General features: G+C 45.0%; 1 protein-coding gene across 1 annotated transcript in view; it reads left to right on the top strand.

The window, feature by feature from the left end:
* Positions 1-20,954, top strand: part of COL19A1 (collagen type XIX alpha 1 chain) — a 2,318,824-nt gene that overhangs the window by 1,248,303 nt on the left and 1,049,567 nt on the right. Inside the window, exons 16-17 of the mRNA XM_069235722.1 lie at positions 13,514-13,543; positions 20,574-20,627. Coding sequence (XP_069091823.1) covers positions 13,514-13,543; positions 20,574-20,627 — 84 coding nt within the window. The remainder of the gene's footprint in view (positions 1-13,513; positions 13,544-20,573; positions 20,628-20,954) is intronic.

Below are 20,954 nucleotides of genomic sequence, written 5' to 3'. Positions count from 1 at the left end.
GCAAGTCTGACGCTTCTTGCGGGGAGTTGCAGGGGTCTTTAAATCTGCTCCTTGTAACAAAGTTGCAGTTCTTTTGGAGCAGTGCCGCTGTCCTCGGGAGTTTCTTGTCTTTTTCGAAGCAGGGCAGTCCTCAGAGGATTCAGAGGTCGCTGGTCCCTTGGAAAGCGTCGCTGGAGCAGGTTCCTTTGGAAGGCAGGAGACAGGCCGGTAAGTCTGGGGCCAAGGCAGTTGGTGTCTTCGGTTCTTCCTCTGCAGGGGTTTGTCAGCTCGGCAGTCCTTCTTCTTGTAGTTGCAGGAATCTAAATCTTTAGGTTCAGGGAAGCCCTTAAATACTAAATTTAAGGGCGTGTTTAGGTCTGGGGGGTTAGTAGCCAATGGCTACTAGCCCTGAGGGTGGGTACACCCTCTTTGTGCCTCCTCCCAAGGGGAGGGGGTCACATCCCTAATCCTATTGGGGGAATTCTCCATCTGCAAGATGGAGGATTTCTAAAAGTTAGAGTCACCTCAGCTCAGGACACCTTAGGGGCTGTCCTGACTGGCCAGTGACTCCTCCTTGTTGTTCTCATTATTTCCTCCAGCCTTGCCGCCAAAAGTGGGGGCCGTGGCCGGAGGGGGCGGGCAACTCCACTAGCTGGAGTGTCCTGCGGTGCTGTGACAAAGGGGTGAGCCTTTGAGGCTCACCGCCAGGTGTTACAGTTCCTGCCTGGGGGAGGTGTTAGCATCTCCACCCAGTGCAGGCTTTGTTACTGGCCTCAGAGTGACAAAGGCACTCTCCCCATGGGGCCAGCAACATGTCTCTAGTGTGGCAGGCTGCTGGAACCAGTCAGCCTACACAGATAGTTGGTTAGGTTTCAGGGGGCACCTCTAAGGTGCCCTCTGTGGTGTATTTTACAATAAAATGTACACTGGCATCAGTGTGCATTTATTGTGCTGAGAAGTTTGATACCAAACTTCCCAGTTTTCAGTGTAGCCATTATGGTGCTGTGGAGTTCGTGTTTGACAGACTCCCAGACCATATACTCTTATGGCTACCCTGCACTTACAATGTCTAAGGTTTTGCTTAGACACTGTAGGGGCACAGTGCTCATGCACTGGTGCCCTCACCTATGGTATAGTGCACCCTGCCTTAGGGCTGTAAGGCCTGCTAGAGGGGTGTCTTACCTATACTGCATAGGCAGTGAGAGGCTGGCATGGCACCCTGAGGGGAGTGCCATGTCGACTTACTCGTTTTGTTCTCACCAGCACACACAAGCTGGCAAGCAGTGTGTCTGTGCTGAGTGAGGGGTCGCCAGGGTGGCATAAGACATGCTGCAGCCCTTAGAGACCTTCCCTGGCATCAGGGCCCTTGGTACCAGAGGTACCAGTTACAAGGGACTTATCTGGATGCCAGGGTGTGCCAATTGTGGAATCAAAAGTACAGGTTAGGGAAAGAACACTGGTGCTGGGGTCTGGTTAACAGGCTTCAGCACACTTTCAATTCAAAACATAGCATCAGCAAAGGCAAAAAGTCAGGGGGTAACCATGCCAAGGAGGCATTTCCTTACTCAACCCCCCCCCCAAACGAAAGAGGATGAGACTAACCTTTCCCAAGAGAGTCTTCATTTTCTAAGTGGAAGAACCTGGAAAGGCCATCTGCATTGGCATGGGCAGTCCCAGGTCTGTGTTCCACTATAAAGTCCATTCCCTGTAGGGAGATGGACCACCTCAACAGTTTTGGATTTTCACCTTTCATTTGCATCAGCCATCTGAGAGGTCTGTGGTCAGTCTGAACTAGGAAGTGAGTACCAAAGAGGTATGGTCTCAACTTCTTCAGGGACCAAACCACAGCAAAGGCCTCCCTCTCAATGGCACTCCAACGCTGCTCCCTGGGGAGTAACCTCCTGCTAATGAAAGCAACAGGCTGGTCAAGGCCATCATCATTTATTTGGGACAAAACTGCCCCTATCCCATGTTCAGAGGCATCTGTTTGCACAATGAATTGCTTGGAGTAGTCTGGAGCTTTTAGAACTGGTGCTGTGCACATAGCTTGCTTCAGGGTGTCAAAGGCCTGTTGGCATTCTACAGTCCAGTTTACTTTCTTGGGCATTTTCTTGGAGGTGAGTTCTGTGAGGGCTGTCACAATGGATCCATATCCCTTCACAAACCTCCTATAGTACCCAGTCAAGCCAAGGAATGCCCTGACTTGAGTCTGGGTTTTTGGAGCTGCCCAGTCCAGAATAGTCTGGATCTTAGGCTGGAGTGGCTGAACTTGGCCTCCACCTACAAGGTGTCCCAAGTAAACCACAGTTCCCTGCCCTATCTGGCATTTGGATGCCTTGATAGAGAGGCCTGCAGATTGCAGGGCCTTCAAAACCTTCTTCAGGTGGACCAGGTGATCCTGCCAGGTGGAGCTGAAGACAGCAATATCATCAAGATAAGCTGCACTAAAGGATTCCAACCCAGCAAGGACTTGATTCACCAACCTTTGGAAGGTGGCAGGGGCATTCTTTAAACCAAAGGGCATAACAGTGAACTGATAATGCCCATCAGGTGTGGAGAATGCTGTCTTTTCTTTCGCTCCAGGGGCCATTTTGATTTGCCAGTACCCTGCTGTTAAGTCAAAGGTACTTAAGAATTTGGCAGCCCCTAATTTGTCTATTAGCTCATCAGCTCTAGGAATGGGATGAGCATCTGTCTTGGTGACAGAGTTGAGACCTGTGTAGTCCACATAAAACCTCATCTCTCTCTTTCCTTCTTTGGTGTGAGGTTTGGGGACTAAGACCACTGGGCTAGCCCAGGTGCTGTCAGAGTACTCAATTACTCCCAATTCCAGCATCTTGTGGACTTCTACCTTGATGCTTTCCTTAACTTGGTCAGACTGTCTAAATATTTTGTTTTTGACAGGCATGCTGTCTCCTGTGTCCACATCATGGGTACACAGGTGTGTCTGACCAGGGGTTAGGGAAAAGAGTTCAGCAAACTGCTGCAGGACCTTCCTACAGTCAGACTGCTGTTGGCTAGAGAGGGTGTCTGAGTAGATCACTCCATCTACTGAGCCATCTTTAGGGTCTGATGAGAGGAGATCAGGGAGAGGCTCACTCTCAGCTTCCTGGTCCTCATCTGTTACCATCAACAGATTTACATCAGCCCTGTCATGGAAGAGCTTAAGGCGGTTTACATGGATTACCCTCTTGGGGCTCCTGCTTGTGCCCAGGTCCACCAGGTAGGTGACCTGACTCTTCCTTTCTAGTACTGGGTAAGGGCCACTCCATTTGTCCTGGAGTGCCCTGGGAGCCACAGGCTCCAGAACCCAGACTTTCTGCCCTGGTTGAAATTCAACCAGTGCAGCCTTTTGGTCATACCACAACTTCTGGAGTTATTGGCTGGCCTCAAGGTTTTTACTTGCCTTTTCCATGTACTCTGCCATTCTTGAGCGAAGGCCAAGTACATAGTCCACTATGTCTTGTTTAGGCTCATGAAGAGGTCTCTCCCAGCCTTCTTTAACAAGAGCAAGTGGTCCCCTTACAGGGTGGCCAAACAGAAGTTCAAAGGGTGAGAATCCTACTCCCTTCTGAGGCACCTCTCTGTAAGCGAAAAGCAGACATGGCAGGAGGACATCCCATCTCCTTTTGAGTTTTTCTGGGAGCCCCATGATCATGCCCTTTAATGTCTTGTTGAATCTCTCAACAAGGCCATTAGTTTGTGGATGATATGGTGTAGTGAATTTATAAGTCACCCCACACTCATTCCACATGTGTTTTAGGTATGCTGACATGAAGCTGGTACCTCTGTCAGACACCACCTCCTTAGGGAAACCCACTCTGGTAAAGATACCAATGAGGGCCTTGGCTACTGCAGGGGCAGTAGTCGACCTAAGGGGAATAGCTTCAGGATACCTAGTAGCATGATCCACTACTACTAGGATGTACATATTTCCTGAGGCTGTGGGAGGTTCTAGTGGACCAACTATGTCCACACCCACTCTTTCAAAGGGGACCCCCACCACTGGAAGTGGAATGAGGGGGGCCTTTGGATGCCCACCTGTCTTACCACTGGCTTGACAGGTGAGGCAGGAGAGGCAAAACTCCTTAACCTTCTGGGACATATTGGGCCAGTAGAAGTGGTTGACTAACCTCTCCCACGTCTTGGTTTGTCCCAAATGCCCAGCAAGGGGAATATCATGGGCTAAGGTCAGGATAAACTCTCTGAAACTCTTAGGCACTACCACTCTCCTAGTGGCACCAGCTTTGGGATCTCTTGCCTCAGTGTACAGGAGTCCATCTTCCCAATAGACCCTATGTGTTCCATTTTTCTTGCCTTTGGACACTTCAGCAGCTTGCTGCCTAAGGCCTTCAAGAGAGGGACAGGTTTCTTGTCCCTTATACAACTCTTCCCTTGAGGGTCCCCCTGGGCCTAAGAGCTCAACCTGATAAGGTTCCAGTTCCATAGGCTCAGTTCCCTCAGAGGGCAGAACTTCTTCCTGAGAAGAGAGGTTCTCTTTTTGGTGTTGTGTTGCAGATGGTTTCCCAGCTGACTTTCCTTTCCTCTTGGTAGGCTGGGCCATTTTTCCAGACTCCAGCTCCACTTTTTCACCCTGTGCCTTGCACTGTGCCCTAGTCTTGACACACACCAGTTCAGGGATACCCACCATGGCTGCATGGGTTTTTAGTTCTACCTCAGCCCATGCTGAGGACTCCAGGTCGTTTCCAAGCAAACAGTCTACTGGGATATTTGAGGAGACCACCACCTGTTTCAGGCCATTGACCCCTCCCCACTCTAAAGTTACCATTGCCATGGGATGTACTTTAGTCTGATTGTCAGCGTTGGTGACTGGATAAGTTTGTCCAGCCAGGTATTGGCCAGGGGAAACCAGTTTCTCTGTCACCATGGTGACACTGGCACCTGTATCCCTCAGGCCCTCTACACTTGTCCCATTAATTAAGAGCTGCTGCCTGTATTTTTGCATGTTAGGGGGCCAGGCAGCCAGTGTGGCTAAATCCACCCCACCCTCAGAGACTAATGTAGCTTCAGTGTGACACCTGATTTGCTCTGGGCACACTGTTGATCCCACTTGGAGACTGGCCATTCCAGTTTTAGCTGGAGTGGAGTTAGAAGTGGTATCTTTCTTGGGACAGGCCTTGTCTCCAGTTTGGTGTCCAGACTGACTACAGCTACGACACCAGGCCTTTTTGGGATCAAAGTTTTTACCCTTGTACCCAGAATTGTTTTGTGAAGAGGCTCTGGGCCCACCCTCCTGTGCCGGTTTTTGGGGGCCTGTAGAAGACTCTTTACTATTTTTGTTTTTGGCTGTCTCACTACCTTTCCCCTGGGGAGGTTTTGTGACCCCTTTCTTTTGGTCACCCCCTGTGGAGGTTTTGGACACCCTAGTCTTGACCCAATGGTCCGCCTTCTTTCCCAATTCTTGGGGAGAAATTGGTCCTAGGTCCACCAGATGCTGATGCAGTTTATCATTGAAACAATTACTTAACAGGTGTTCTTTCACAAATAAATTGTACAGCCCATCATAATCACTTACACCACTGCCTTGAATCCAACCATCTAGTGTTTTTACTGAGTAGTCTACAAAGTCAACCCAGGTCTGGCTCGAGGATTTTTGAGCCCCCCTGAATCTAATCCTATACTCCTCAGTGGAGAATCCAAAGCCCTCAATCAGGGTACCCTTCATGAGGTCATAAGATTCTGCATCTTTTCCAGAGAGTGTGAGGAGTCTATCCCTACACTTTCCTGTGAACATTTCCCAAAGGAGAGCACCCCAGTGAGATTTGTTCACTTTTCTGGTTACACAAGCCCTCTCAAAAGCTGTGAACCATTTGGTGATGTCATCACCATCTTCATATTTTGTTACAATCCCTTTGGGGATTTTCAACATGCCAGGAGAATCTCTGACCCTATTTATGTTGCTGCCACCATTGATGGGTCCTAGGCCCATCTCTTGTCTTTCCCTTTCTATGGCTAGGATCTGTTTTTCCAAAGTCAATCTTTTGGCCATCCTGGCTATCTGGATGTCCTCTTCACTGGAGTTATCCTCAGTGATTTCAGAGAGGCTGGATCCTCCTGTGAGGGAGCCAGCATCTCTGACTATTATTTTTGGAGTCAGGGCTTGAGAGGCCCTGTCCTCCCTAGATAGGACTGGTAGGGGGGAATCTTCCTCCAAGTCACTATCCTCATCCTCTGTGTTGCCATCCACAGAGGGGTTGGCTCTTTCATACTCTGCCAACAGCTCCTGGAGCTGTTGTTTGGTAGGTCTAGAGCCCATTGTTATTTTCTTGATTTTACAGAGTGACCTTAGCTCTCTCATCTGTAGATGGAGGTAAGGTGTGGTGTCGAGTTCCACCACATTCACATCTGTATTGGACATTATGCTTCTAAAAGTTGGAATACTTTTTAAGAAACTAAAACTAGTTCTAGAATCTAATTCAAACTTTTAACAAACTTTTAAAACTCTAAAAGAAATGCTAACAGGGACTAACACAAGGCCCTAGCAGGACTTTAAAGAATTTAGAAAAATTTCAAATTGCAAAAATCAATTTCTAATGACAATTTTTGGAATTTGTCGTGTGATCAGGTATTGGCTGAGTAGTCCAGCAAATGCAAAGTCTTGTACCCCACCGCTGATCCACCAATGTAGGAAGTTGGCTCTGTATGTGCTATTTCAAAGTAAGGAATAGCATGCACAGAGTCCAAGGGTTCCCCTTAGAGGTAAAATAGTGGTAAAAAGAGATAATTCTAATGCTCTATTTTGTGGTAGTGTGGTCGAGCAGTAGGCTTATCAAAGGAGTAGTGTTAAGCATTTGTTGTACATACACATAGACAATAAATGAGGTACACACACTCAGAGACAAATCCAGCCAATAGGTTTTGTTATAGAAAAATATCTTTTCTTAGTTTATTTTAAGAACCACAGGTTCAAATTTTACATGTAATAGCTCATTTGAAAGGTATTGCAGGTAAGTACTCTAGGAACTTTGAATCATTACTTTAGCATGTATACTTTTTACATAAAACACAATAAGCTGTTTTAAAAGTGGACACAGTGCAATTTTCACAGTTCCTGGGGGAGGTAAGTTATTGTTAGTTTCAACAGGTAAGTAAGGCACTTACAGGTTTCAGTTTTTGGTCCAAGGTAGCCCACCATTGGGGGTTCAGAGCAACCCCAAAGTTATCACACCAGCAGCTCAGGGCCGGTCAGGTGCAAAGGTCAAAGAGGTGCCCAAAACACATAGGCTTCAATGGAGAGAAGGGGGTGCCCCGGTTCCAGTCTGCCAGCAGGTAAGTACCCGCGTCTTCGGAGGGCAGACCAGGGGGGTTTTGTAGGGCACCGGGGGGGACACAAGTCCACACAGAAAGTACACCCTCAGCAGCGCTGGGACGGCCGGGTGCAGTGTGCAAACAAGCGTCGGGTTTCCTTTAGTTTTCAATGGGAGACCAAGGGGTCTCTTCAGCGATGCAGGCAGGCAAGGGGGGGGCTCCTCGGGGTAGCCGCCACCTGGACAAGGGAGAGGGCCTCCTGGGGGTCACTCCTGCACAGAAGTTCCATTTCTTTAGGGGCTGGGGGCTGCGGGTGCAGGGTCTTTCCCAGCTGTCGGGAAATGGAGTTCAGACAGTCGCGGTCAGGGGGAGCCTGGGGATTCCCTCTGCAGGCGTCGCTGTGGGGGCTCAGGGGGGACAACTTTGGTTACTCACAGTCGTAGAGTCGCCGGAGGGTCCTCCCTGAGTTGGTTGTTCTCCACCAGTCGAGTCTGGGTCGCCGGGTGCAGTGTTGCAAGTCTCACGCTTCTTGCGGGGAGTTGCAGGGGTCTTTAAATCTGCTCCTTGTAACAAAGATGCAGTTCTTTTGGAGCAGTGCCGCTGTCCTCTGGAGTTTCTTGTCTTTTTCGAAGCAGGGCAGTCCTCAGAGGATTCAGAGGTCGCTGGTCCCTTGGAAAGCGTCGCTGGAGCAGGTTTCTTTGGAAGGCAGGAGACAGGCCGGTAAGTCTGGGGCCAAGGCAGTTGGTGTCTTCGGTTCTTCCTCTGCAGGGGTTTGTCAGCTCGGCAGTCCTTCTTTTTGTAGTTGCAGGAATCTAAATCTTTAGGTTCAGGGAAGCCCTTAAATACTAATTTTAAGGGCGTGTTTAGGTCTGGGGGGTTAGTAGCCAATGGCTACTAGCCCTGAGGGTGGGTACACCCTCTTTGTGCCTCCTCCCAAAGGGAGGGGGTCACATCCCTAATCCTATTGGGGGAATCCTCCATCTGCAAGATGGAGGATTTCTAAAAGTTAGAGTCACCTCAGCTCAGGACACCTTAGGGGCTGTCCTGACTGGCCAGTGACTCCTCCTTGTTGTTCTCATTATTTCCTCCAGCCTTGCCGCCAAAAGTGGGGGCCGTGGCCGGAGGGGGCGGGCAACTCCACTAGCTGGAGTGTCCTGCGGTGCTGTGACAAAGGGGTGAGCCTTTGAGGCTCACCGCCAGGTGTTACAGTTCCTGCCTGGGGGAGGTGTTAGCATCTTCACCCAGTGCAGGCTTTGTTACTGGCCTCAGAGTGACAAAGGCACTCTCCCCATGGGGCCAGCAACATGTCTCTAGTGTGGCAGGCTGCTGGAACCAGTCAGCCTACACAGATAGTTGGTTAGGTTTCAGGGGGCACCTCTAAGGTGCCCTCTGTGGTGTATTTTACAATAAAATGAACACTGGCATCAGTGTGCATTTATTGTGCTGAGAAGTTTGATACCAAACTTCCCAGTTTTCAGTGTAGCCATTATGGTGCTGTGGAGTTCGTGTTTGACAGACTCCCAGACCATATACTCTTATGGCTACCCTGCACTTACAATGTCTAAGGTTTTGCTTAGACACTGTAGGGGCACAGTGCTCATGCACTGGTGCCCTCACCTATGGTATAGTGCACCCTGCCTTAGGGCTGTAAGGCCTGCTAGAGGGGTGTCTTACCTATACTGCATAGGCAGTGAGAGGCTGGCATGGCACCCTGAGGGGAGTGCCATGTCGACTTACTCGTTTTGTTCTCACCAGCACACACAAGCTGGCAAGCAGTGTGTCTGTGCTGAGTGAGGGGTCGCCAGGGTGGCATAAGACATGCTGCAGCCCTTAGAGACCTTCCCTGGCATCAGGGCCCTTGGTACCAGAGGTATCAGTTACAAGGGACTTATCTGGATGCCAGGGTGTGCCAATTGTGGAATCAAAAGTACAGGTTAGGGAAAGAACACTGGTGCTGGGGCCTGGTTAGCAGGCCTCAGCACACTTTCAATTCAAAACATAGCATCAGCAAAGGCAAAAAGTCAGGGGGTAACCATGCCATGGAGGCATTTCCTTACAACTGGGAAACCATATACTCAATCAAAGGGGCTACTTTAAAACTACTAAATAGAGTACCTCAAGTGAACCTCATATAAAACTAAATAAAAAACACAAATCTAAATCATAGTTACAGTACCCAATGGGCTAATGCAATTATAATCCAATCGTCTGAGATGTGCTTGTATGGTCAAAGGTACCCTTGTATATATGCACCACATATATGCACCCCAAAAACATATCCAAAGCACCCTTCAGTTATATTACATGTCGACAATGAAGGCAAACATGATATCATGATCTGTGACCAAAAAGGAAACAAAATAAGTTGTGCAAGTTCTTATCTTATCTGCAACCACACCATCGTAGTGAAGTTGAAGAAAAGGGTAGGGGTGCTCCTCCCCAGCCACACGGGGAGCTGAAAAGATGCACAAATGAGGCACGGTGAGCTAGCCAGAAATTGGGCTGATAGTTTTGGATGGTGTGGATGGACTCAGTCTGCACACTCTGAAGTTCTGCCTTCCTAAAGACGCAGTCCTATTACCTGAGTAGGAACTGTATAACAATTTCAACTTATAAACATTAACCATCTCACATCCCCATCTGCTGAATAGCTCTCATTTCATTTAAACTAATTACTCACTGTTCAAAGTTTAGACAGTAGGTAAGTGCTAACTACTACGAATTGCCTCAGTGCTTAATTTGTAAATTAAAATGTGCCGGTCCCAAAGCCCTCCTCTTAAGCACGGGGCTGCTGCAATTATATGTATGAACATGGAATACTGAGGCAGCGTAATACTGAACCCATCTCGGGCCTCTTCAATCCATTTAAAGCCACTCCTCGCCCCTTCAGCTCACTCCTGCCGCTTCCTGCTTTCTCCGATTGTGACTCTTTTTCGTTTTTCTCTTCCTCCGTTTTTCCCATATGTGGGTTTTGCTCGCAGTAAATGCTTGAGGCAGAAAATTAAGCGCCGGCCCTCAAAAATAAGTGCCGGTGCTCTGCACCGGAAACAACAAGCATAAATTAAGCACTGAATTGCCTGCTTGCATATCAATTGTGGATCAATGCCGGATGCAAGAGGAAATAACATCTTTTAATTCCAAACTACATGTGTACAATATGTCTAGTAGAATCCATTCCCTTTATCACACCCTGTAGAAACAGATAAACAGGCCAATTGCCCCTCTTTACACTATGCCGCTGCTTCACACTCAGGGCCCGCTTTTGGGCGGTGCGAGGGTGTGACCGCACCGGGCGCAGACCTCAGGAGGGGGTGCTGTATTTAGCAATAACTGACGAAACTTGCGATTTAAAAGCACCTGTTTAAAAGTTCCTTGTGTGTTTAGCCTTCAAAAAACAATTAAAATGTCAAGATGCCGCTTGTGATTAATGTTCATGCTAAAGAGAGAGAGATGGGAGTTTTGCCTAGTGGCAGCTTTGACTCAACATAAAGTAGCTTGGAAGGTTAATATGTCTGCTGCAAAACACAGAACTATGGGGCATATTTAAGAAAAATGGCGGTGCACACAGTGCAGAGACACTTTTCTTGCACCCTTTAGTGCCCCCCTAACACCACCATGTGTGCTTCATATTTAAAATATGGCGCACCATGGTGGTAGTTGGGGGCCTAGTGTCAGAATTACACTAGTCCGGTGTTTTGCAGGATTGACAACAAAAATGTTGGCGCTAATCTTGCAAAGCACCCAGAGGCCCATTGTAACCCATGGAAGCCTCCTTTTAATGCGTGCTCTGAGCAGGTGTTAAAAGTGCCGGAAAAAAATGATGCAAAGAAATCTAAAAGACTTCTTTGCATCATTTTTTTGTCCCCCCTAATGGGGGGATGACCCCTTTGCATACATTTTGCCTGGTGCAGGGATAATGTAGTGCAAAGGGTTAGAAAGTGGCACAATGCTTGCATTGTGCCTCTTTGTAGATATGGTGCAGCGTTTTTGGCCTTCTGACGCCACATTAGTGTGAAAAAATTGCACTAATGAGGCATTAGAATGGCGCTAGGGGCTCTTAAATATGCCCCTATGGCAGTGCTTAATTTGTGCTTCTTGTTTCCGGTGCGGTGCACCGGCACTTATTTTTGAGGGCCTGCGCTTATTTTTCTGGCCCAGGCATTTGCTGCGAGAAAAGGACACATATGGGAAAGACGGAAGAAGAGAAAAACAAAAAAGTGTCATAATGGGAAAAAAGCAGAAATACGCAAGAGTGAGCTGAAGGGGCAGGGAGTGCCTGTAAATTGATTAAAGAAGCCCGAGATGGCTTCAGGATTATGCTGCCTCTGTATTCCGTGTTCACACATTTAATTGCAGCAGCCGCGTGTTTAAGAGGAGGGCTTTGGGCACCTGCACCTTTTTATTTACAAATTAAGCACTGCCCTATGGCACATATTTGAAAAAAGTGGCTCTGCACCCAGTGCTGCGCCACTTTTCGTGTGCCCCTTAGCGCCTCTCCTAACGCCACCATGTGTGCGTCATATTTAAAATATGGCGCACCATGGCGGTAGTTAGAGGACTAGTGTCAGAATTTTTTATGCTGGTCCGGTGCTTTGCAAGATTACCATCAAAACTGTTGACGCTAATTCTGCAAAGCAGCCAGAGGCCCATTGTTACCAATGGAAGCCTCATTGTAATGCCTGCTCTGACCAGGCGTTAAAAGTGCCCGAAAAAAATGACGCAAAGAAATCTGTCAGATTTCTTTGCACCATTTTTTTGGCCCCCGTAACGGCTCAGAAATAATGTAGCGCAAAGGGTTGCAAAGTGCCACAATGCATGCATTGCACCATTTTGTAAATATGGCGCAGTATTTTTGGCCTTCTAACGCCACAGTAGCTCAAAAAATTACACTAATGTGGCATTAGAATACACTAGGCGCTCTTAAATATGCCCCTATGGGGCATATTTGAAAAAAGTGGTGCTGCACAAAGTGCTGCACCATATTTCTTTCGCCCCTTAACACTCCCCTAACGCCACCATGTGTGCACTGTATTTAAAACACGGCACAACATGGGGTTAGTTACGGGACTAGGGTCAGAATTTTTGGGCACTTTGCAGGATTAGCGTAAAAAAAAATTATGCTAATCCTGCAAAGCACCCAGAGGCCCATTGTAACCAACAGACGCCTCCTTTTAACACCTGCTCCAAGAAGGTGTTAAAAGTGCTGGAAAAAAATGATGCAAAGAAATCTGTCAGATTTCTTTGCGCCATTTTTTGCCACCCCCTAAAGGGGGAATGCCATCTTTGCATACATTATGCCTGGTGCAGGCATAATGTAGCGCAAAGGGATACAAAGTGGCGCAATGCACGCATTACGCCACTGTAAATATGGCACAGCGTTTTTGGACAGCTGAGTGGATTAGTAAAGCCAGCCTTTACAACTTTACAAGTGCTTTAAAACACAATGGCCCATATTTATACTTTTTTAGCTCTGCATTTGCGCCGCTTTTTGATGCAAAAGGGGCGCGAAATTACAAAATACAATTCTATTTTGTAAGTTTGCTCCACTTTTGCGTCAAAAAATGACGCAAATGTGGTGCTAAAAAAGTATAAATACGGGCCAATGTATGTGAAAGGGGAGCGATGGAGAGATTTGCCTGGTAGTAGTGAGTGAAACCGAGGAGGAGGTCATGGGATGGAGGGTGCCACAATAAACTGTCGCACAGGGCACCACCAGTCCTAAAGCCGGCCCTGTTCACACTAGTATGTAGGTATTGACACCTATGTAATAGAAAACAAGCTGTGTATTAATTGAGTGATTTGTATGAACTGGGTATTTATAAATTTGCACTACCGAATGCCATTACATTTCACATATTTACAATTGTATTGCATTCATTTGACATTATATTGACATCAGTTTTAGGTACTGAGAGAGTAAGAGATTTTCCCTGATTCACACAATTTGCAAGGGAGACCATTTCCTCGGGTTCCAAAGTCAAAACCTAGATCAAATCTCCTCGCGTCCTTTTAATGTAGACTGCAGGGAAGCAACTGTAGTTTGTGTCAGCACCCAGGCATTTTGGTTGACTAGGAAGCCAAACTCAGCGTTCCAGGCACGATTTAAGTATTACATGGTTCACCGTAGCTAAGAAGTGACCTCAGTGCTCTGAATAATGTTCCTTTTCAAAACTTACCACTTACTGGGCAGCTTTAACTGTATACCTTTATTGCTTGTGTATTACTTATTACTGATTTTATGTAATATATCTTTTTTTTACTGTAGGTTGAAGTGGCTGGGGCAAAAGGAGAAATGGTAAGAGAATGTAAATAGAGCAAAATAGTTGTGGAACATTGTAAAAGACTGAAATTATTTGCAATACTTTGATTGAAGTCAGAGGCGACCTCTGTTTAATCCTGGGCCTGCACTCGTTCTTCGCTGAGGGAGCGCCAGTTATTTGGCGTGCCCGGTGTCTCCGGTGTCTAAAGTTCAAACATATTACTAAAGATTTCTCATAGTTAATGCATGAAATCTAGACAGAACAAGTCGTAAACAGAGACAAGGAACTTCTGCTTCCTGTTTACGGCTTGCTCTGTTTAAAGTTCATGCATTAACTTAGAAAAATACTGAATTATACGTTTAACGTTTAGGCACCTCCTATGCAAAGAAATAGGTGCTCTCCTCTGACATGAACCAGAGCAGGCCATCATGATATGACCCCCTGGTTTAATCCAAGGTCTTGAAAGATGACTGTGAATCTTTGCATTTGCAGGGTTATTGCACATAATCCTTAACATATGGATGGTTTATGCAGATAATACTCAACTGATCTTATGTTTTGAGTACCCAAAGGGAGGAATGAATGATAATTAAAAAAACATGTATGAAAACTATGGGTGTGTGCAATTTTCATAATTTACTTTCGGTTAATCACTGGAAATTTGGTAAAAAGTACTCAATGGTGTGCATAATAGCACAAAATGTGAATCCATCATTTGGCACTATATTTTAGAGCCACATGCCTCCTTGAGCAGATTTTTGACTTGAGGACTCATTTCATTGTTTAAAAAAAAGGCACAAACAGACAATTTCTGCAAACAACAACTGCTCCTATTCTGGATGGTTGCATTGTTCTCGTGCTTCTGTGCTATATTATTGCTGTGAATGCCAGCATAAGTACATGATGCAGTATAAGTGTGTAATTTTGGTAACTTCACATAGCAAGCATAACAAAAAATTCCCAAGGGCGCACAAATTATGCCACAGAAATTTAAATTCCATCCAGGTCTAATGACAATAGTGGCAACCTGGATGGGAGAGAGTGCCTCAACATTACACACAGAGAAAAGAGAGATTGCTCTTTTGAATACGCCCACTACATGGTACGCAACATTTCCCACGCAGTTTTATTATGCAGCAAGTTACAACACCGGTCACTACAAAGAAGGTCAGTGCCACAAAGGCCGTTTTTGGCCTTTTTACCACACAGTACTCTACATGCAGGTACGTTTTTCTTTAATGACATGTTTTTAATGTCATTTAAAAAACTATGTGAGGTTCGAGGGATGGTGTTTTTTAGGGTTCATGTATGGGTATAACTAAATGGAGTCCTGGGTATTTTAGGTTCATGAATGGGTAGAGATAAAGGGAAGTAAGTGTCTTTTATGGTTCAAGGGTAAGTATAGGTAAAAACAGGTAATTTTACTTATTGTGATAGCTGTACAGCATATACGCTCTTGAGATGGCTTTCTCTATATTTAAGCTCCTGCAGACTTCTTCTTCAAAAACAGGTGTTGACACTCCAGCAAAGCTTCGGAATCTTTATTGAAAGGCTGTTAACAGCCATGTTGAAATAGTGCATTGTAAACAACAATTTGTTGCAAACAATGAGTGGCAAAGGTATGCGTGTAACAGCTTGGATGAGAGATAACACCTCAAATTTAAGTACGAACAAAAGAGAGGTTATGATGTGGAATAACCATTAGAAAATAGTATCATATCATTGGTAGCCCTCATGTTTAGGATAAGCACCAGTCTCAATTAATTCTGCAAGGAATCATGATGTTGTTTTCAATAAGAACTTGAGCTTTGAAACTCATGTTGGTAGAAGCCTTTGCAAAGTCAATAGGTCTGAAATTGGCTGTCAGCCTTCTGTCTTTGTCAATGTATGTTTTGTTTTGTCTTAAAGCAAATATACTGATTGATTTTAAAAAGCACACTTTGCCATAGTATCTGGCACTAAAAGGAACTACTTTGTTGTGGAAATGCTCCTTGTGAAAGGGCAGAATGCTGTCATGTACAATAAAGTTAGCCATTGGCTGATGTGGACTAGCCCATTGCCCCTGATTTATTGTGTAGTAGGTGGAAAACGTGAATTATCCTATAACAGACCAATGGAGGAAGAAGGCAAGTTAAGAATACATATCATAGATATACATTTTGCAAAAGCAAAAGGTCTTGGCTACCACCAGACCTAAAAAGGTTATCTTCCTGCTTTTTCCTTGGAAATGAATTGTGGAATATATGCTTTTTGACTTCACAACTCAGACACAAGTTTTAGGTAGACAGGACTATTGTGAAGAACTTCTTTTGGGGGCAAACTTATATACCATCTGCAACGATGCAGAATTTAAAGGCACGTGTAGTATTCAGGTAGCCCAGATGCGGTGGTGTTTCATCATATCTAACATTGGCTAATTGTGAAAAGAGAATCTTGTTCTAAGAGGTATGCACACATATCAGGCATTATATTCAGGCAGAATGCCTTATCTTCAAGAATAGTTCTGCACTACAAACTCAATAGAATCCTGCACTCAACAATGCTGTCAGTTTTGTTAAGCTAATTCTTCCTCATTAAACGAAAGGACAATCAGGCGGTTAGAGGTTTTCAGTTTTAGCTGCCAATAGAAGGAATGCACTGTTAATTGCACTTAGACGTAGATCACACCATCTGCCTTCCAGGTAAACCCTCAAGACTGTTTTTTATAGCAAGGTAACACGGACAGTGTGACAGCCATGCTCAGATTAAAGCTATCCTTTAGTGACAGTATACCCTTTTTGGGTAGCATAAGTTCTTTATAAATAAATTGACATAACATAAGATCATCTAATGCCTAATTCTGACCCATGTTCGATAAACAGTCCAAATCATGACTCAATATCACATTACACCAAAAGACCCTACCAGTTTTCCCTGATACAGTGAGGTGGGCAACCATGGGGATCTATTATTTTTTAATTATTTTTAGGTCTCACCTAGGCAGTGCATGTGTTGTTTCTCTTTGAGACATAATGTATTTATGAAATGGGCTCCAAACACTGTCCATCTTTTTCATTGGTTCCTCTTACTGTCCTTTGTACTTGCTAACTTTTTTGGTGAATGTGCTTAATAGTCCCTCCTTTTGGGCTTTTGTATTCTTTCATGAGGACTGCCCTGTTACATGTGTTTTTATGCTTCAGGTTATTTTGGATACTTTGAGAGCACTCTTTTTTTTGGTTGGCCTGCCTCTGCTTATGTTAAGTGTTCATGTTTGTTTACTTTGTGCACTGGCTTGTTCCTTTTTTGTTTGCACACTCTTTTTGTTGCAGAGTGCACAGGTTTCCGTGGCTTAGCGTGGCACCTCCTTCATGGATGTTGTGCTTTGTCTTTTACAGACACTCACTCTCCTCCCTGCTACTTGTAGATGGCAGCAGAGAAAAGTGAACCCCAGCCCACCTACATGACATTCCTCAAGGAGTGGTGACAAACTCGCTTTTTTCCCCATCAAGATCCCCTTTGAAATTGCACAAAGGCATCAATAAATGGCAGCATTTTGTTGGTGTTCACCATTGTTTTACTTACATTTTTCAGATCTGCATGTCTCAGCATTGTATTTTTGGGAAGAATGGGGAGAGACGACACCGAGACTCGAACCCTGTTCCCCAGGTTCGAAAGTCAGCAGTTCTGATTGTTATGCCACATCTCTCTCTGAAACAATCAGCATTTTTTGGAGATTTGTCTCTGCTTCCCTCACTGAATTATCCTCTCACCATGCAACCACCCTTAACCCCTTCCTTCCTTTCGTTTCCCTGAGTGCCCCTCGTGAGTGCATGGGAAGGGCGTCCCTTGATTGCACAGAAATGTGCTGTTAGAAGGTGGGTGCTGGCAATGTGGATAGCGCTTTACTCTATTTCAAGGTCCCAAAGCGAGGAGATCACAGACAACCTTCATTACTCCATTATGCAACAAGGTCAGACGTGGACTCCACACTTTATCTTTTACTAACACTCGCTCTCCTCCTTGTTATTTACAGCATAGCAGCAGTGAAATATGCTCCCCCGGCCCAGCTATGTGATGTGCACCTCAAGGAGTGATGAAAAAAACATGCTTGGTTTTTTCCGCCTAGATCACCTTGAAATCGCACATGGCAGCATTTTGTTGCTTTTCACCATTGTTTTACTTACATTTTTAAGATTGGTATGTCTCAGCTTTTTATTTTTAGAAGGCATGGGAGGATAACACTTTAAATATGTACTTCTCATTGCAGTGCTATAATGTGCCTATTAGTGTCAAAGCTTCCACGTTAAAGAACAGTAGACGTTGTAGTACCCAGGATAATGTGCTGCATGGCTAAATACTTATAGGGTCCCAAAGGCGAGATCTTTTGGCTATGCCAATGCTTGTTTTTTCATTATACAATGATCTTTGTAGATCACAGATTATATTCTTTCCTAAAGCACTGAGGGGCATATTTATACTCTGTTTGCGCCGAATGTGCGTCAAAATTTTTGACGCACAATCGGCGCAAACCCTGCCCCATATTTATACTTTGACGTCCGACCCCGCGGGCGTCAAAGTTCCACCATGTGCGTCATTTTTTGGAAGGGGGAACCAGCCTTGCGTTAATGATATGCAAGGTAGGCGTTCCCTTCCAAAAAATGACTTTAAGGCCTGTGCCCCATATTTATACTGTGACGTCATTTTGACGCACAGGAGGGGGCAGGCCTTAAAAAACGGCGCCCAGCCTGATGGGCGCCGTTTTTTAACGCCTGGGTCAGGGCAGGCGTTAAGGGACCTGTGGGCTCAGAAGGAGCCCAGAGGTGCCCTCCCATGCCCCCAGGGACACCCCCTGCCACCTTTGCCCACCCCAGGAGGACACCCAAGGATGCAGGGACCCATCCCAGGGAAGTAGAGGTAAGTTGGGGTAAGTATTTTTTTCGTATTTTTTTTGTGGCATAGGGGGGCCTGATTTGGGCCCCCCTACATGCCACTATGCCCAATGACCATGCCCAGGGGACATATGTCCCCTGGGCATGGCCATTGGGCAAGGGGGCATGACTCCTGTCTTTGCTAAGACAGGAGTCATTTCAATGGGGGTTGGGCGTCAAAAAATATGGCGCAAATCGGGTTGAGGGCTGAATTTTGCCTCAGACCTGACTTGCCCCATTTTTTGACGCCCAACCTCCATTTTCCCCTACGCCGGCGCTGCCTGGTGTGAGTCATTTTTTTTTACGCACACCAGTCCGCAGCGCCGGCTAACGTCATTCAATAAATAAGGCGCCCGCATGGCGCTTTGGAATGGCGTTAGCCGGCGGTAAACTTTTTGACGCACAACTGCGTTGGCGCAGTTGTGCATCAAAAAGTATAAATATGGGCCTGAGTTAGCATCTCAAGTACATAGAGATGACAAAAATGTATAGAGAGGGGTAGCTTAGCTTATAATTCTCAAATGGTTTAGGAGTGAAGTAATTACCAGAGTAAATAACTATTTTTCATTTAATAAACTTAGGTAATTACAAATGTGTAGCTGAAAAAAATGTCCAGTAAAACAAATATCGACATTTGTTCTGCTTAAAATCTTATGAGTAGCCTCTAACTCCCACGGTTCAAGTAATGGAAGTTAACATTAGCATTTGAAATTTAAAGTTGTGTGGAAAAACTTCCCTTGCTATATTTTCACTGTGCAGATTATGATAAGTAAAATCTGGTGACATTTAAAATAGAACATGAGCCGGAATGTGCATGTTGTAATTGTCGCAGAAACACAAATTCTTGCAGTTATCACCCATTTCACTCATTGCAATTTGTGGGGGAGGATTTCCAGCACCTGGGAGTTTATGGTAAATACCAATTACAGGCATCTTAGGCCGATTACAGGGCCAGTTGAAATCAGGTCTTTAGTTTTGTTTCATGAAAGAATACAGTCCCCAAGTTCATACAACCATAAATGCCTCAATCTAATTGTGTTGGTGATATGGCTATATGAAAATGAAGGATTCTTCAAAGATACTTAAATGATAGCTTTATTTCCTGAGTTTACGTCTGTAAACAGCTTTGGTCTGATGCTCACGAACAAAAATGGAAAGAAAGCGTTATGGAAAAGGTAAATAAAAAGGTGCTATAAAATGGTAAATGAAAAAGCAGAACCAAGACTACCTTTAAACATCGCTTTGAGCGTGAGGAATTGTATTGAATCCTGGAAAATAAAATAGGGAAGTAGAACTACATTGACAATCAATACACAGTAATAAAGAGAACTGAAGTGTAGAAGTAAAGCAGATATGGCGATGAAATATATGTGGAATTTGAGTAAAAGTGATAATAAGATAAATATAAAAGTAAACTATGAACTCCAACGGATAAATATCAGTGGGGAACGGGGGCAAATGAGTAAATGTGTGAAAGTGAAACCTTCACATAGTGAACGCATCCAGGCTGACACTGCAGTTAGGATTCAACCAAAAAGTATTTGGAAACACCACTTGGCTACTGTAGGCCATATCACTTGTGGGACCTGACAGCTTGTGGTGGAAGTGCCACGAATCGAGGATAGAACATTTCAGGAGTAGGAGTGCATGGTAAAATGCCAGCAATGTTTTTTTGAGTGATATTTTCTGTAAAGTGTGATGACAATAGTCACTGACAGGTGTAATTATATATTTGTACACTTGACTCTCCAAAGAGGCAGATGTTTATCAGCTTATAAATGAACAATACGGGTTGGATCACATGAATTGCACCTGTGGCGAGAAACTTCTCATTGATACCATGGAATTTTACTTGATGCTGGAAAGTTTTGCCCCAGTCTTGAACTAACTTTGCACTGATCATCCTGTGCATAATATTTGTGTTGCATTGGTCATTTGTTGCAAATGTTTTTGTACTGTTTATTTCTACGAGTACCTAATTGCCTGAATTGCACAAAGATGAACAGAACTAGCTCAAAATGACCTGACACTATTGCAGTTTTCTTCTTGTGACCATCCGTTATATCTTAATGATGCATGTCTGTTTGTGACCATATGTAAGTACAAGATAAGCATATGTATGATTTGACATTATTTAAAATAATGTCTTTATTTGCAGGGCCCACCTGGATCAGAGGGTCCGTCTGGTGCCCCTGGAAAAGACGGCCAGAGGGTAAGTACATATTAACAACATTTATTTGTATCCAAGAGGCCCCCCCATGTGCTAATGGTGAAGAAAACAGAAATAAAGATTACAGAGAGATACATAAGGGAAAATATATTTTTAAAGCAGCAGTAGCATTACTGTGTTAGTCTGTATGATGTGTTTATTTACTATCTACGGATTATGTCTGGAAAATTTGTGTAACTTTTGATCACACTGTTCCTATAATGCAGCATTTGGACATGTGACTTTACTGCAAATATAATTGAAAAGGGCTAGATTGAAAAAGTAAGTGAAGAAAGATGCTTAAAAATGGAAAAATGCTAGGTCAAGTGA

The sequence above is a fragment of the Pleurodeles waltl genome, chromosome 5, assembly GCF_031143425.1.
Source record: "Pleurodeles waltl isolate 20211129_DDA chromosome 5, aPleWal1.hap1.20221129, whole genome shotgun sequence".
NCBI lineage: Eukaryota > Metazoa > Chordata > Amphibia > Caudata > Salamandridae > Pleurodeles > Pleurodeles waltl.
This window is presented reverse-complemented; position numbering and strand designations above follow the sequence as displayed.